The sequence below is a fragment of the Xenopus tropicalis genome, chromosome 2 (genome assembly GCF_000004195.4).
Source record: "Xenopus tropicalis strain Nigerian chromosome 2, UCB_Xtro_10.0, whole genome shotgun sequence".
NCBI classification, from domain to species: Eukaryota; Metazoa; Chordata; class Amphibia; order Anura; family Pipidae; genus Xenopus; species Xenopus tropicalis.
This window is the reverse complement of record NC_030678.2, coordinates 83,557,281-83,572,245: the sequence shown is the minus strand read 5'-3', so window position 1 is coordinate 83,572,245 and position 14,965 is coordinate 83,557,281. Positions and strand designations below refer to the sequence as shown.

Below are 14,965 nucleotides of genomic sequence, written 5' to 3'. Positions count from 1 at the left end.
GAGCTCAGCTTTACCATTACAGTGCTCAAACAAAGCAGAACTTTTATCAGACAGTTGTGACTCTTTGACAAAATGTATGCTGAATAAGGGTCTCTGTGTATGCTGTTTGCAGCTTTAAATGTAACTGATTATGTATCACAGGAAAAATGGCCGATGGGTGAAAGCTTGCTATTTGGTTTAGGAAAATGTGATGGTGCTAGCAAACAGAGGGGATACATGCAGTACAAATGATGCCATTTGGGTGGGTGAGACATGCCCAACTGATATACATTGTAGGCAATTGTAGGCTTTACATGTCCTTTAAGCACACTACAGTTTAATCTTAGGTCAAATTAATCCTGAAGATAAAACTCAAATGGGCTGATATATTGATACACAGAAAAGTAACCCCAGTGTAGTACTAATGACACCCAGTCAGAAATGTTCTATCATTTAATTACCTGCATATGGGATTGAAGCTAATTGTCTACTGCAGTGGGGACAGATCATCATATACAGCCAGCCTTTAGACACACCGGGCATTTTGTCAGCCAATATATCTACACCAAGGCAGAAAACACTTTTTTTTTTTTCTGCCCTGAAATCACTGTACGTTGATAGGCATGACATGGGCCTGTTAGTGCAAAAACATGTAAGTATACATTTTCGTTCCAAAATCCATTCTTCTGTGCACATTTACATGCCTGTAAATGCATAGTTTCTTTGGGGCAAAAGAAAGCAGATCAGCGTTTTCTCCCCGGTGTAGATACAGAGGCTGAAAAAAATGCCTTGTTTAACATGGCCCTAAAAGCTGGCTGTATGGGGAAGCAAGTGTTGACTGGGCAGTTGGATTAGTAATAGGTCATGGGGGAGGAGTAAGGGGGATATACTGTCCCTATAAGGGAGTAACAAACTCTAAATTTTAGATGTGCAGACTTTGCCAGTATAACAGCATGTTTGCAATATATAAATTGGAAAAGGCTTTTCACAGGGTTAAACAGAAGGAAAATGGAATATCTTTAAAATGTTGCTTAACAGGTGTACAGGTCAGTATATTTACCTTGTAAGCAAGGAAAGGCATTGCAAAGCAAAACCTTTATGGTTAGTGTTGAGGTTGGTAAGAAAATCATGTTAACTGGGACAGCAGAAACTTTCATCAGAGTGCAAGGAAGCCAATAAAGCATGCAAAAAAAACTATCAGGCAAGCTAACAGAGCTGAAAAAGGGTATTGCAGCTAGGAGTAAAAGGAATCTGCAATAATTTTTTAAAAGAGACTTGAATATGTAAAAGTTAATAAAGGTCTGGAACTGGATGGTTTTCATCCCAGGGCAATAAATGAGCTTAGTTATGTGATTGCAAAACATCTTCACTTATTTTTTCAGGATACATTGAGGTCTGGCATGGTGCCAAGAGACTGGCAAATGGCTAATGTGGTGCCATTATTTAAAAAGGGATCCCGTTCTCAGCCTGAAAACTATAGGCCTATTAATCTGACATCAGTGATAGGAAAGCTTTTCGAGGGGGTAATAAGGGATAAGATACTTTAATACATTGCATTGCACAGTACTATGCGTTAAACATTCCTTTAAAATAACCAATTCTGTGCAGATGAATTCACTGTTCCTCTCCTCTTCCTCCTAAAGCAGTGCACAGAAATCCTTTCACGGCCAGAAACTTATAGTGCTGCTCTGCATTCCGAAGGGCAGGCAAGCACAGCAGGGTTGTTTGATTTGTTTATTTATCGTTAAGGCTAATCTCAGTGAGAAACAACCCTGCTGTGCTTCCCTGCCCTTCGGAATGCAGAGCCACGTCGTTTGTTTCTGGCCGGCCGGCTGTGGATTCTTGTGCACAGCTTTAGGAGGAAGAGGAGTCGAACAGTGAATTCAGTTGCACAGAATCTGTTATTTTAAAGAAACTATAAAAAATTTGAATTGAAGTACATTGCAAATATGCTTCTTTTTTTGCATTTACATCCCCTATAATTGCCTTTTATGAGAAGGTGAGCAGGTACCTCGACTGGGATGGCAGTTGATGTCCTCTACTTAGACTTTGCTAAAGCATTTGATACAATACCACATAGAAGGTTAATGGTTAAAGTAAGGAATATTGGCCTGGAACATAATAATATTTGTACTTGGAGAGAGAACTGGATGAGAGGTTACAAAGGGTGGTGGTAAATAGAACATTTTCTAATTGGACCAGTGTTGTTAGTGTAGTACCACAGGGGTCTGTCCTTGGTCCTTTGTTTTTTAACTTGTTTTTTTAATGACTTAGAGGTAAGAATTGAAAGCACTATTTTTATTTTTGCTGATAATACTAAAATGTGCAAAACTATAAGCTAAATGGTAATGTGTTGGGCGTATCCTTAACTGAGAAGGATCGGGATTTTTGTAGATAACGAGTTGTCTAATTCCAGGCAGTGTCATTCTGTAGCTACTAAAGCAAGTAAAGTGCTGTCTTGCATAAAAACGGGCATTAACTCAAGGGATGAAAACATAATTTTGCCTCTTTTTAGGTCTCTGGTAAGGCCTCACCTTGAGTATGCAGTGCAGTTTTGGGCTCCAGTCCTTAAAGCTGGCCATACACGCACCGATAATATCGTACGAAATCTCGTTTCGTACGATATTTGGTGCGTGTATGGCAAGTCGGCGAGTCGACCGGTATCGCAGGAGGCTGCTGATATCTGTCGACTCGCCGATCGGCCAGGTCAAAAGATTTTGATGGGGTGCCATAGAAGGCGCCTGAGCAAAATATGCCTTCAGGGCTGAATCGGCAGAAGGAGGTAGAAATCCTATTGTTTCTACCTCCTTATCTGCCGTTTCAGCCCTGAAGGTTAGTGGCGCTGACGGTCTGACGATCGGTCGCACGAAATATCGCAGATTGCCACGTGTGTGGCCACCTTAAGAAGGATATTAATGAGCTGGAGAGAGTGCAGAGATGTGCAACTAAACTGGTAAAGGGGATGGAAGATTTAAACTATGAGGTTAGACTGTCAAGGTTGGGGTTGTTTTCTCTGGAAAAAAAAACAGTTGTGAGGGGACATGATTACTCTGTAAAAGTACATTAGAGGAGATTATAGGCAGATAGACAATGTTCTTTTTCCCCATAAAAAGGATTAGTGCACCAGTGGCCACCCCTTTAGATAAGAGGAACATAACTTCCATTTGAAGCAGCGTAAGTGGTTTTTCAGGGTGAGGGCAGTGAGGTTGGGGAATGCGCTTCAAAGTGATGTTGTAATGGCAGATTCTGTTAATGCCTTTAAGAGCGGATTGGATGATTTCTTGAACAAGCATTGTATCCAAGGCTATTGTGATACTAAAATCTACAGTTAGTATAGATATTGGTATATATAGTTTATATGTGAGTTTATCGATAGTTTGGTTTAAGTCATATATGTGCACTGGGGTTTACTTGGAGGGATTAACTTGATGGACTATGGTTTTTTTTTCAACCCAAATTAACTAGGTAACCTACAATTTCACATTATGTGGGCTTTCTACACAAGTCACATGTACATCATCATTGTGCATGTAAGCCGACCTCTCTCGGGGGGGGGGGAGGGAGTTATATTTGTGTTTAAAGGTTTATTAGTACAGGTATGAGATCCGTTATCTGGAATGTTCTGGATTACGGTAAGCCATCTCCAACAGACTCCATTATAAGCAAATAATTATAATTTTTAAAAATGATTTCCTTTTTCTCTGTAATTATAAACCAGTACCTTGTACTTGATCCCAACTAAGATAAAATTAATTCTTATGGGAGGCAGATCAATCCTATTGAGTTTAATGTTTAAATGATCTTCAGCAGGCTTAAGGTATGAAAGATCCCTTATCCGGAAAACCCCAGGTCCCAAGCATTCTGGAAAACAGACAGGTCCCATACCTGTACTGTGTATGTGTTATGTCATATTTTCTTTGTTGATTATTCACAAAGCTTACTGCCTCCTTCCTGTTAAGCACGGAAAGTACTTTACCTTCATAAATATTAAAACGTGTGTCAACTTAGGCCACATCCTTAAACTATTAAACCCAATATCCCATTATTATTATTATTGACACATATTCATACCAACATAATATGCAGTGCTGTACAATAAATGGGTGCGCAAATTGAACATACAGAATACATACTGAAAATACTGCTGATAACCAATACAAGGTAACATGGGGTCTGATCGAAAGATCTTATATGGAGGTTTGTAACTGGAGGTACCATATAGGGAAGGTGTTTGGCCCAGACCTAAGGATCCCCTGATTGGTTTCCTTGTTCTTTCCAGGGCAATTGAAGGATAAACAAACTGTGTCCTCTAGTTGCCTATAGTGGCTAATTAGCTCTTAAATGGCCACATAAGACTGCTAAATCCTTAGCAAAACAATTCAATTGGCAACAGTTTGTATGCAGTAGTTTGTTAGATGTATGACATGTTTATCATTTTATATTATTTAAAATGTTCTTTCTAGCCCCTAATAGCTTCTGTAGACAAAAGCTCTTTACATTGTTCTTTGCTGCCATCCACTGGTTACTTTCTAGCAAGCTGTAGCACTGACACACAGAAAGTGATTTATTTATAATGCAGTGTGTTCATTTCAGTATTAAATTTTATGTAAAAAGTTTCTTTAACTGAGAGGTTCTTTAGGTACCAAACCAAAATACAGCCAGGGTGATTCCAGATTGGTACTATTTCTCAGTGGGTTAAACTATCGTTTTACCATGTTAAAGAAGAACAAGTTGAGAAGATTATTTGTAGAAGAGGTGCTAGCTAGGTGATAGAATTACCAACAACCACTGCAGCTTATTTACTAAAACTGCAGGGATGTGTTGGCAATATGCAACAAACCTCATAAATAATAGTAATAAACAGCAATAAGGCACTATAATAGGTATCACAGAGCAGTTTGGGCTCTTTTGCTGCCCAAAGAAGCAAAGCCTGGACACATCATGGTTGGCTTGTTCGCGCATGCACGTTCGTGTGGGAGGGGTGGGTGATAGGGGGGTTCCGAATGGGGGCGGCCTTGGGGCGCCCCCAGTAGAAATCCGGCGCTGATGGTGACTGACTCATTTATAAACACTGGTCAAATTTGCACCTGGCCAGTAACCCATAACAACCAACCAGTGATTAGCTTTTTTTTTAGCCAGCTGCAAGTAGAACAATGAAATGAAATATCTGATTTCATCTGGTTATCATGGTTAGCAGCCCAGGTGCAAATTTACCCAGGATTTATAAATGACCCCCACTATGTCCTGGGGAAGGGACAGTTTTTCGCAATGGTGTAACTCAGGTACTAGCCCTATTTTATGGCTCCCAAAACACCAAGAAAATAGCCTGTTTCATGCTCAGTGGGATCCATTCACTCGTGAAAACTGATAACATTAGGAGACTTGGCTGTTATTGCAGGTGACTAATGGGTAAATCCTTAATTCATGTGAGTTGTCTGATCACTGGATGGCTAATGCAAAATAAAATACATTTATTAATTAAATTAGAGGGGCCATTTAGAGAAATATAAATCAAGGATAATAAAATTGTTTATGTATTAAAAGGGTTAAATATAATTTATAATAGAATTAATCACGCAGTAGCAGTTGCTAGTGGCTGCTGTAGTTTGTAGGCAAATGTGACTGATGTGCTTGTGTGAAGATGCAGGCAAAGCACTAAAGCCACAGAAATGGCTAACTCCAAGACCCATTCTATAGCCTCCTGACACTGCCTGTTACACTCTCATCTTTCGTTTCTCTTTTCCTTCTCCATTTTGTTCCTTTTGCTTGTTCCTTTTGCTTATTCCTTTTGCTTATTCCTTTTGATGAAGCAGACGTTTGGCTCTGCATTCCATGCCACCTATTTTATTTTTCTTCTTCCACCATCCCTATCCCTTTTCCATACTTTCCCCCATAATTCCGTTTTGCTTTGTTCTGCCCCACCCCCCCCCTCCGCTTTTTCAATTGAACTTTCTTTGGCAGCTCCACGTCACCTTTAGCTGTAATGTGCTTGTGCGGACATTTTGGTTAAGGGCATGCCAGTATTTGCTATTTCCTGTTCTTTTCTACTTTACCATTTCCTTTTCCTGCAAAGCTGAGAGAAAGCGTGGAGCTGGCATGATCTGTCTGCCATGTTAGAAATGAATGCATGTCGAGTTTCTGTGCATATATGTCTACTTCACCTTAAGAAACATGGAACATTCCACACACCCAGTGCTACCCAAGCAGCCTATCAGGCAGTGACACGGATTTGTGTTACTGCGGGCAGACTTCCATGCAACAAAGCTGCACAGCAAACTACTGAACAAATAATGGCTCCAAAAGAATTTTGTCTTGGCACAGTAAGTAAATTGCTACAGGGATAGTACTGGCATTTAAACAATCATCTGAATAATTTGGAATATTTTATAGTTTGTATATAATTTTTTTAATTTATGTATTTTACCATATTATTACTATTTAATATGACTGGACTGATAGGTGTTAATTTAAATGTGTTAAATAATAAAATGCATGTAATAAGTGAGCATAGCCTTTGCTATTGAATTGACAGGCATTTATGCGTTTAGGTTTATTTTTTTTATTGAGTGAAGAAACAAAAAGTATTTTACAGACTGAATCAGAACTTTTCAACCCCTTTGTCTTAAAATTTTCTTCAGGTTACTTAGTGATCTCTCTGGAGGTGATATCCAGGTTAACATGTGGAAATGGTAAGCATCTTTTTACTATGCAAGTGTTTGTAACTGTATTTGATTATTTTGTAATCTGATTTATAAATATGGTCTGGTAATGAGCACACCTATGTACTCAACCTGAACCTTACATTTCTATAAGCTAAACTACATTATATGTATGTGTAATTTTAGATAATTGGAGGTTTAATTTCTGATGCCCATAGGTGCCATCCGGTTGCCATTTTGATTAAAGGAACAGTAACACCAAAAAATGAAAGAGCTTTAAAGTAATAAAAATATAATGCACTGTTGCCCTGCACTGGTAAAACTGGTGTGTTTGCTACAGTAACACTACTATAATTTATATAATAAGCTGCTGTGTAGCCCCGGGGGCAGCCATTCAACCTGGAAAAAAGGAGAAAAGGCACAGGTTACATAGCAGATAACAGATAAACTCTGTATAATACAATAGTGTTTTATCTGTTATCTGCTATGTGCCTGTGCCTTTTCTCCTTTGAATGGCTGCCTCCATGGCTACATAGCAGCTTATTTATATAAATTATAGTAGATTTTCTGAAGTAAACACACAACTTTTACCAGTGCAGCAGCACATTATATTTTAGTTACTTTTATATACTTTCATTTTTTGGTGTTACTGTTCCTTTAAGTCCCAGATCGAGTGCTAATTTGCACTTCTCCTGCCAGAACCCACAGATTGCCAGTCTAGGCCTGAGTAGAGGCTTGCCATCAATGTTGTTTCTTTCCCCAGGGACAGTAAAATAACAATATCCACTAAATGAATAAGGAAATAACATTTACAACATGACTGTGTTTATACTTTTTCTAAGTGATATTCAAAATGGAAGGTGAGTTTACAGCAAGTGTATGTGAGGGCAGAGTCATGCTTTACTATTGTTACAATAAATCCTGCCACACGCAGCCCATTTTTGACCCTTCCTGGTGTAGGATTCTTTTCTCTTTTTTTATTTTTTTTTCCTGAAAAGTTGGCAAGCCTTACACTAGTGATGAGAGAAATTTCTGCCAGGCAAGGAACTGTGGTGAAATTCTGCATTTCAAATTTTTTTTTTTTTGCCAAACCATGGCAAAATTTTGCTTCAAAAATTATCATTGAGAGAAAAATGCAGCATGGAAAAAAAGGCCATTCAGTGTATCTTGTGCAAAAAATGCCAAGATAGGCATTTATATGTTTAGGTTTATTTTTCTTTTTTTTATTGAGTGAACAAACAAAGTATTTTACAAATTGAATCAGAACTTTTCAACTCCTTTATGTCTTAAAATTTTCTTCAGGTTACTAAGTGATCTCTCTGGAGGTGACATCTAAGTGTTTGTAACTGTATTTGGTTATTTTGTAATCTGATTTATAAATATGGTCTGGTAATGATGACACACTTGCCCTCACTGAGAATGCCATTCTATAATGAGAACACCTATGTACTCAACCTGAACCAGACTTAGGTTTCTAGAATCTCATGCATCGAGCCCTGAATGAATAACCTTAAACACAATCTCACAGTCCGTTCCCCTGTAAGGTTAGATTACCATTATCCCAGAATATAGAGTGAAACCTCCACCTCCCTCAGCAGTAGCTCTTATCCCAAAAGCCCGCTACCCCAGCTGATTCAGAATCTCTGCACAGTCTGATATTCAACTACTATGCTCTAATCAACCTATCCATGTTGTATGCAACTTTTAAACCAACCAATTATAGATATATATATATACAGTATATCCTAGTATATTTTTGTTTATTCTTGTTTCCTTCTGTCTTGAATATTTGTTCCAGTTCCTAAGTGACCTGTTTTGGGATGATATCCAGATTTGCTTGTTATATTTGGAAATGGTAAGCATCTCTGTACAATCAAACATTGCTAAGATATTTGGTTATCCTATAAAGTTTATATGTAAATCTGATCTGGTGATGATGACACACTTGCCCTCACTGAGAATACTATTCTGTAATGAGAACACAATTGTACTCAACCTGAACCAGACCTAAGACAATAAAACTGAAAAATAAACCTGTGTATGTTACCTTATTATGACCATTAGAATACGCTGCATCCTTTTCTAAAATCACATTAAGGCTAATTAGTCACTTAGGATAAATCTCTGCTACCGCAGGCAACTAATCTGGGATGCAACAAAGTAACTTGCCGGTGGAATAGCATACGCATTGCTTCATTTTTCAATAGCTATGTGAAGTGACCTGCAGGAACCTTTGTGCGTCTTTAGAAAAACGAAGAGTCATGTATGCCTTTTCTACAGCGATTCACTTTGTTGCCGATGAAAAGGCATTAGGCAGGGGTTGCATGGACAAGTCAGTATAGGATCAAGATTGTTAAAACTGCTTGTTTATCAAAGTAGAATAGATCACATCAACCAAGACTAGAGTATTATCTCAACAGTTTAGGGCAATGTCCTACAAAGAGATTAGTTACCTGCAATAGATCTCTGCTGCCGTTGGCAACTAATTTCCCCAAAAAGCCTTTTCACCGGCAAAGGGAATCGTCGGTGGAAAGGCCTACTCGTGGCTTCGGTTTTCGAAAGTCACACAAAGTTGCACACAGGCGGAAAATTAACCCCTATGTTCAATCAACCTATCTCTGGTGGTCACATTTTTAAAAACTGTATGCTCGGGTGATAAAAAAAAAATACAAAATTTTGTGATTTCAATAATTTGATGTGTTAGCTTGCCTCAATGTATGTGCGTGTGCACAGCTTAGAGGGAACATTGCATTGCTCCCTAGACTTATGGCTCTTCTGTCTACCCCTAGTTCTGGCCCTGCTTAGACCAAATAAAAAGGCCTAGGTTTGACTCGTTACAGCAGAAACATTTTGAAAGGTCACACAGGAGAACCAAACCTAACCATCTCCTATCACTGTAAAAATGACAATTGTGAATGTGTGTTTGCTATAATATTTATTTGTTTATTTATTTATGGCAGTACTGAGGTAATAAAAAAACAAAACACTGTTCTTTGTTTTTAACTGTCTATAAATCTTTAAGTCCAAAAACAAGTTTGCTGGAGGACCCATCCTGGCTGTGATGACACACTTGCCCTCACTGTGAATTTTATGTCTGATGAGGACAATATTGTACTCAAATTGAACTGTCTCAGCATAACTAGTCTATATCTATAAAATGTTATATATATAGCATATTCTTTTTGTTTATTCTCGCCTCCTTCTATATCTTGAATTTTTGTTCCAGTTCCAGAGTGACTTGTTTGGGATGGTATCGAGATCTGCTTGTTATATTTGGAAATGGTAAGCATCTCTGTACAATCAAATATTGATGAGATATTTGGTTATCCTATCAAGTGGATCCGTAAATCTGGTCTGGTGATGATGACACACTTGCCCTCACTGAGAATACTATTCTATAATGAGAACACCATTGTACTCAACTAACCCTGAACCAGACCTAGCGTTATACAAACTGAAAAATAAACCTGTGTATCACAGTGATTTGTATGCATTGTGTAATCTAAATCTATAATATATTTTATATAGTATATTCTTTTTGTTCTTGTCTCCTTCTATAGCTTGAACTTTTGTTCCAGTTCCAGAGTGACTTGTTTGGGATGGTATCGAGATCTGCTTGTTATATTTGGAAATGGTAAGCATCTCTGTACAATCAAATATTGATGAGATATTTGGTTATCCTATCAAGTGGATCCGTAAATCTGGTCTGGTGATGATGACACACTTGCCCTCACTGAGAATACTATTCTATAATGAGAACACTATTGTACTCAACTAACCCTGAACCAGACCTAGCGTTATACAAACTGAAAAATAAACCTGTGTATCACAGTGATTTGTATGCATTGTGTAATCTAAATCTATAATATATTATATATAGTATATTCTTTTTGTTCTTGTCTCCTTCTATAGCTTGAACTTTTGTTCCAGTGCCAGAGTGGCCTGTTTGGGATGGTATCGAGATCTGCTTGTTATATTTGGAAATGGTAAGCATCTCTGTACAATCAAATATTGATGAGATATTAGGTTATCCTATCAAGTGGATCCATAAATCTGGTCTGGTGATGATGACACACTTGCCCTCACTGAGAATACTATTCTATAATGAGAACACCATTGTACTCAACTAACCTGAACCAGACCTAGCGTTATACAAACTGAAAAATAAACCTGTGTATCATAGTGATTTTGTATGCATTGTCTAGTCTAAATCTATAATATATATAGTATATTCTTTTTGTTTATTTTTGTCTCCTTCTATAGCTTGAACTTTTGTTCCAGTTCCAGAGTGGCCTGTTTGGGATGGTATCGAGATCTGCTTGTTATATTGGAAATGGTAAGCATCTCTGTACAATCAAATATTGACGTATTTGGTTATCCTATCAAGTGGATCCGTTAATCTGGTCTGGTGATGATGACACACTTGCCCTCACTGAGAATACTATTCTATAATGAGAACACCATTGTACTCAACTAACCTGAACCAGACCTAAGATTATACAAACTGAAAAATATACCTGTGTATCACAGTGATGTGTATGCATTGTATGAATAGTGTCTGTAAGCTTTCATATGTTAAATGTGACTGTGTGTTTTTGATACTTGGAAGATTAATTTTAGTGACAGTTATTGGTGTCCTCCTAATTTGAGTTTCTAGGAGTGTTTCCAATATATTCCACAAAACAGCTAACTGTTTTCTAGGGTAACCACCCGCATATGTAATTTTCCAGGGCATGTGTACTTAAAGATGTATTGGCAAAAAAAATGAGTTGGCTGATAAAAAAAAAAAAAAAAAAAAGTGAACAGAAATGTTTTTGTCCCTTGAATGATACATTTATGCCTTTGCTCTGTTGGTACTGAATTAGTACTGAATCTTATCGTCTTAGATCAGATAATCACTGAAATGTGTTTACTTATTATTTATTTATGTGACGGTATATATATTATTTAGCCTTTGTCATGTGTTTCCCTATTCATAAATAACATCAGCATCCTCTGATCACAATAAAACTATAAATTGTTTACCATCTTAGACCTGGAAAATAGTGCCGAGCCAAGGCAGCCGGGCGCCCTAGGCAACCTGTCACCCCCACTCGTGAGGTTTTTGGGAAACCTGTCAATTTTACCACTTTTGTTAAAATGCAACTGAAATAATAGCATACCAGAAATAATCATGACTAGATTCTAATGATTACATAAATATCTACTGTAATATCCTTCAGATTCCTACAAGTTTTTTTAAGGTATTTAAGTAGGTATTTCCAGCAGCTAAAATTGACACCTTGCAGTAAATTAGAAAATGGTACTACTTTGATTTACCAAAATATACACAGTTTTTAGTAGGCATAAAAAAGAACTGCAGAATACATTATCTTGTAAATTTAAACATAGGATGGCTGTTCTAAAGATACAAACATGATCTCTTTTAAAGAATCAGGCTCTTGTACACTTAATTTCTTCTCTGCAGTATAGTGTTTTGGAGCTATACCTCATTGCTTGTCTCCGCTTAGGCACCACCTATCAAGGTGCAATAGTGTCACCTCAAAAATCAGTAAATCTGCAAGCATTGCACACTTGGTAATATCTTGCTGAGCAGCTAATCAAGTGATTTCTCAGGGTTTTATGTGTGACATAGAAGGGGTCATTTACTATTCCTTCCAGCAAAGGAGCAAGAGCACTAGGAGTGCAAGAAAACATTCCTTAGTGCTCAACCACAGAGCACTTCTGCCTGGGGGGGATGAAAAAAAAATGGGGCACAGGCCAGCCCTGTTGTAGTCCCGGCCACTTACCTGCCCCCTCAAGAATACAGAGCTGCCAAACACAGGCTTTGAAGGAATGCAGTGTGCAAAGTGCAAAACAAAGGTCAGTTTTTTGCAATGTGCACACCGTAAATGACCCCTTAGTTTTGGCCAATCTTGATTATTCCACGGATGATAAAAGAAAATATCAGTTTGCCTCACCGCAAGAAACACATTTTGGCAACAGCAGACAAACAGTGAATGTGCATTTCTTATAACAGTCATGCTAGGATGGTTTAGTTTTATCCTTAATTGTTCTATTAGCCTTCGAAATTAGAAAAATAACTCCATTTTTTTTTTTTCTTATTTTTTTTTAGGTCACTCGTTTACCGCTTAGCTGATAACCTATTGGCTCCTTCTTTGAAACCAATGATATTGAGGTAATAAAAGTGCAGAGCTGTGTGTTTAAGCTTAAAGACTAATGGTAGACATGGCTGTTTCTTGGTCTGCATTTAAACACATTAGCCTTAAGCTGGCTATACATTTGGAAGATCCACTTGTTTGGCGAAGTCACCAAATAAGAAAATCTTTCACCAATATACCCACCTTGGTCATGCATGCGCATGCAGTCCTTGATCCAATGGGAAAATCAAAACTGCATCATACACGGGCCAATAAGCTGGTGACTCGGTTCGGAAGGACTAAGTCCGCAGCTTTTATTGTCCTGTATATGATGCAGGTTTGATTTTCCCTGTGTCCTGTGTGACACTTAAAGTATCTATAAATGTTTGCTGGGTTGGCCCTCTGGGAGGACCCATTTCGGCTTTGATGACACACTTGCCCTCACTGTAATCTTTGGTTCTGTGATGAGGTCAATATTGTACTCAAATTAAACTGAGCCTAACTAATATTAGATCTATAGTGTATGTTATATTTTCTTATCATTTGAACTCAACTCCTTTTTATTTCTTACATTTTTTTTCTAGTTCCTTAGTGTTGCCTCTTATGGTGATATCCAAAATTGTCTGGGACAGAAATGGTAAGTATCTCTGAACAATCCAGATGTTTGTAAATCAAAAGGTATTTTGTTATCCTGTCTGGTAATGATGACACACTTGCCCTCACTGAGAATACCATTCTGTAATGAGAACACCTATGTACTCAACCTGAACCAGACTTGGGTTCCTGTAAACTAAACTATATATATACGTATGAATGCACTTCTAGTGCTTTGTATGGGTAAGGTAGTAATCTACTGTAGCTTACTTATGTAATTTGACACTTCCCAGATTGTTACTGTCCCAGTCAAGTCTCTACTGCAACATAAGAAGGTTCCTCCATAGACCCATTTAGTATCCTTCTTCCACTGTCTGTTATGCTGAGGGCAAACAGAGCATTGCTCTCAACCAGGCTGCTCCCTTATGCACCTCAGTAAAACTGCATTGACAAGTACAGCTTCTGTCTCTGCTTGGCTAGATGAAGCAGATGATTACACACAGTTGCCCTCACTGTGGACTATGGTTCTGTGAGGAGAGAGATTTTGTACTCAATTTAAACTAAGCTTAAATTGTACTAGATTTATAACTTATTCAATATTTTTTCTTTTCTTATATTTTATTTTATGTTTTTTTTTTTTCCAGTTTGAGTGGCCTTTCGGGAAGGTATCTAGATATGCGTGCCATTTTCAAAGCTCTCAAAACAATCTGCTCGGATGTTTGTAAGATGTTTGTAACTGATAAGATATTTTAGTTAACCTTAAATCTGATCTGCTGGTCACTGAGAGTGCCATTCTGCTATTTCTTGTGGCTTACTATACTATACTATAAGCTGCTCTAAAGATTTTGAAAACTGCTGCCAGTCTTACCACCACTGATCTACTCTACCCTTTGTGGCCTTGAAAATGTTAAGAAATTCTGTTATAGCAGCCAATCGGCACTCATCTGCTGGCCATATATGAGTCAGGCAGGTCTTTTGGTGGGCCTTCTGTACACCGTTACTGAATGATCATAAATCTGCCTCTGTATAGCCATTTTTAGTCCTGTGTTCCTTATTTTTGAAGGCTAGTGTTGACCCCAAGTCCTTTGCATTGTTCTGTAGGGTAACTTGTTGAATTATTTTGCTGCGGCAGTAATGCACTCGAAGGGGAACCATATTATATTACTACATTACAATGTACGCTATACTTTATTAAAATTTGTTTTTAAAAATAGCCTCCATTCTTTTGTTATACAGTTGTTTATATATTTAATAATATATATGGGAATTCTGCAACTTTTTTGTTATAGCTGCAAAAATCTTACTGTGAGTCACTGACAGATTTCATCTTCTCTAACAGGCTGATTATAGCAGAAAACAGCAATGCGCAATGAATTACTGACATAGTAACATAGTAAGTTAGGTTGAAAAAAGACGTACGTCCATCATGTTCAACCATTATGACTATATATAACCTGCCTAACTGCTAGTTGATCCAGAGTAAGGCAAAAAAAACCCCATTGAAGCCTCTCTAATTTGCCGCAGAGGGGAAAAAATTCCTTCCTGACTCCAAGATGGCAATCGGACCAGTCCCTGGATCAACTTGTAAACAAC

The 14,965-nt window shown here is 37.8% G+C and overlaps 1 protein-coding gene and 8 non-coding genes across 14 annotated transcripts; all 9 read left to right on the top strand.

The window, feature by feature from the left end:
* Nucleotides 1-5,202: 5,202 nt before the first annotated feature.
* Nucleotides 5,203-14,585, top strand: LOC100495928. Of its 6 annotated transcripts, XR_004221313.1 has the most exons (10): nucleotides 5,607-6,299; nucleotides 6,618-6,668; nucleotides 8,437-8,493; nucleotides 9,865-9,920; nucleotides 10,199-10,272; nucleotides 10,551-10,624; nucleotides 10,902-10,974; nucleotides 12,754-12,816; nucleotides 13,363-13,415; nucleotides 14,017-14,585. XR_004221313.1 is itself a non-coding variant. In XM_031896909.1 (6 exons), the coding sequence occupies exons 2-6, from the start codon at nucleotides 6,666-6,668 to the stop codon at nucleotides 14,123-14,125; spliced, it is 288 nt and encodes a 95-aa protein (XP_031752769.1). In that variant the 5' UTR covers nucleotides 5,203-5,377; nucleotides 6,618-6,665; the 3' UTR covers nucleotides 14,126-14,585. The 6 variants fall into 6 exon arrangements, 2 of the variants coding, with proteins under 2 accessions (XP_031752769.1, XP_031752768.1); XR_004221315.1 differs by lacking the exon at nucleotides 10,551-10,624 and having other exon boundaries at nucleotides 5,577-6,299; XR_004221314.1 differs by lacking the exon at nucleotides 13,363-13,415.
* On the top strand, nucleotides 8,024-8,103 carry LOC116409358. Its single transcript, XR_004221799.1, has one exon. It is a non-coding gene; the product is annotated as a small nucleolar RNA SNORD103/SNORD85 (small nucleolar RNA).
* Nucleotides 8,565-8,644, top strand: LOC116409362. Its single transcript, XR_004221803.1, has one exon. It is a non-coding gene; the product is annotated as a small nucleolar RNA SNORD103/SNORD85 (small nucleolar RNA).
* LOC116409361 lies at nucleotides 9,992-10,076 on the top strand. The gene has a single exon (XR_004221802.1). It is a non-coding gene; the product is annotated as a small nucleolar RNA SNORD103/SNORD85 (small nucleolar RNA).
* LOC116409359 lies at nucleotides 10,344-10,428 on the top strand. Its single transcript, XR_004221800.1, has one exon. It is a non-coding gene; the product is annotated as a small nucleolar RNA SNORD103/SNORD85 (small nucleolar RNA).
* Nucleotides 10,696-10,779, top strand: LOC116409364. The gene has a single exon (XR_004221805.1). It is a non-coding gene; the product is annotated as a small nucleolar RNA SNORD103/SNORD85 (small nucleolar RNA).
* Nucleotides 11,043-11,126, top strand: LOC116409363. The gene has a single exon (XR_004221804.1). It is a non-coding gene; the product is annotated as a small nucleolar RNA SNORD103/SNORD85 (small nucleolar RNA).
* LOC116409365 lies at nucleotides 13,195-13,280 on the top strand. The gene has a single exon (XR_004221806.1). It is a non-coding gene; the product is annotated as a small nucleolar RNA SNORD103/SNORD85 (small nucleolar RNA).
* LOC116409357 lies at nucleotides 13,473-13,552 on the top strand. The gene has a single exon (XR_004221798.1). It is a non-coding gene; the product is annotated as a small nucleolar RNA SNORD103/SNORD85 (small nucleolar RNA).
* Nucleotides 14,586-14,965: the final 380 nt, after the last annotated feature.

Coding starts and splice junctions, on each gene's coding strand:
- LOC100495928 (XM_031896909.1), top strand. Junction 9,921..12,753: donor GCTTGTTATATTTGGAAATG/GTAAGCATCTCT, acceptor ATTTTTTTTTAG/GTCACTCGTTTACCGCTTAG. Junction 12,817..14,016: donor TTGAAACCAATGATATTGAG/GTAATAAAAGTG, acceptor TTTTTTTTCCAG/TTTGAGTGGCCTTTCGGGAA.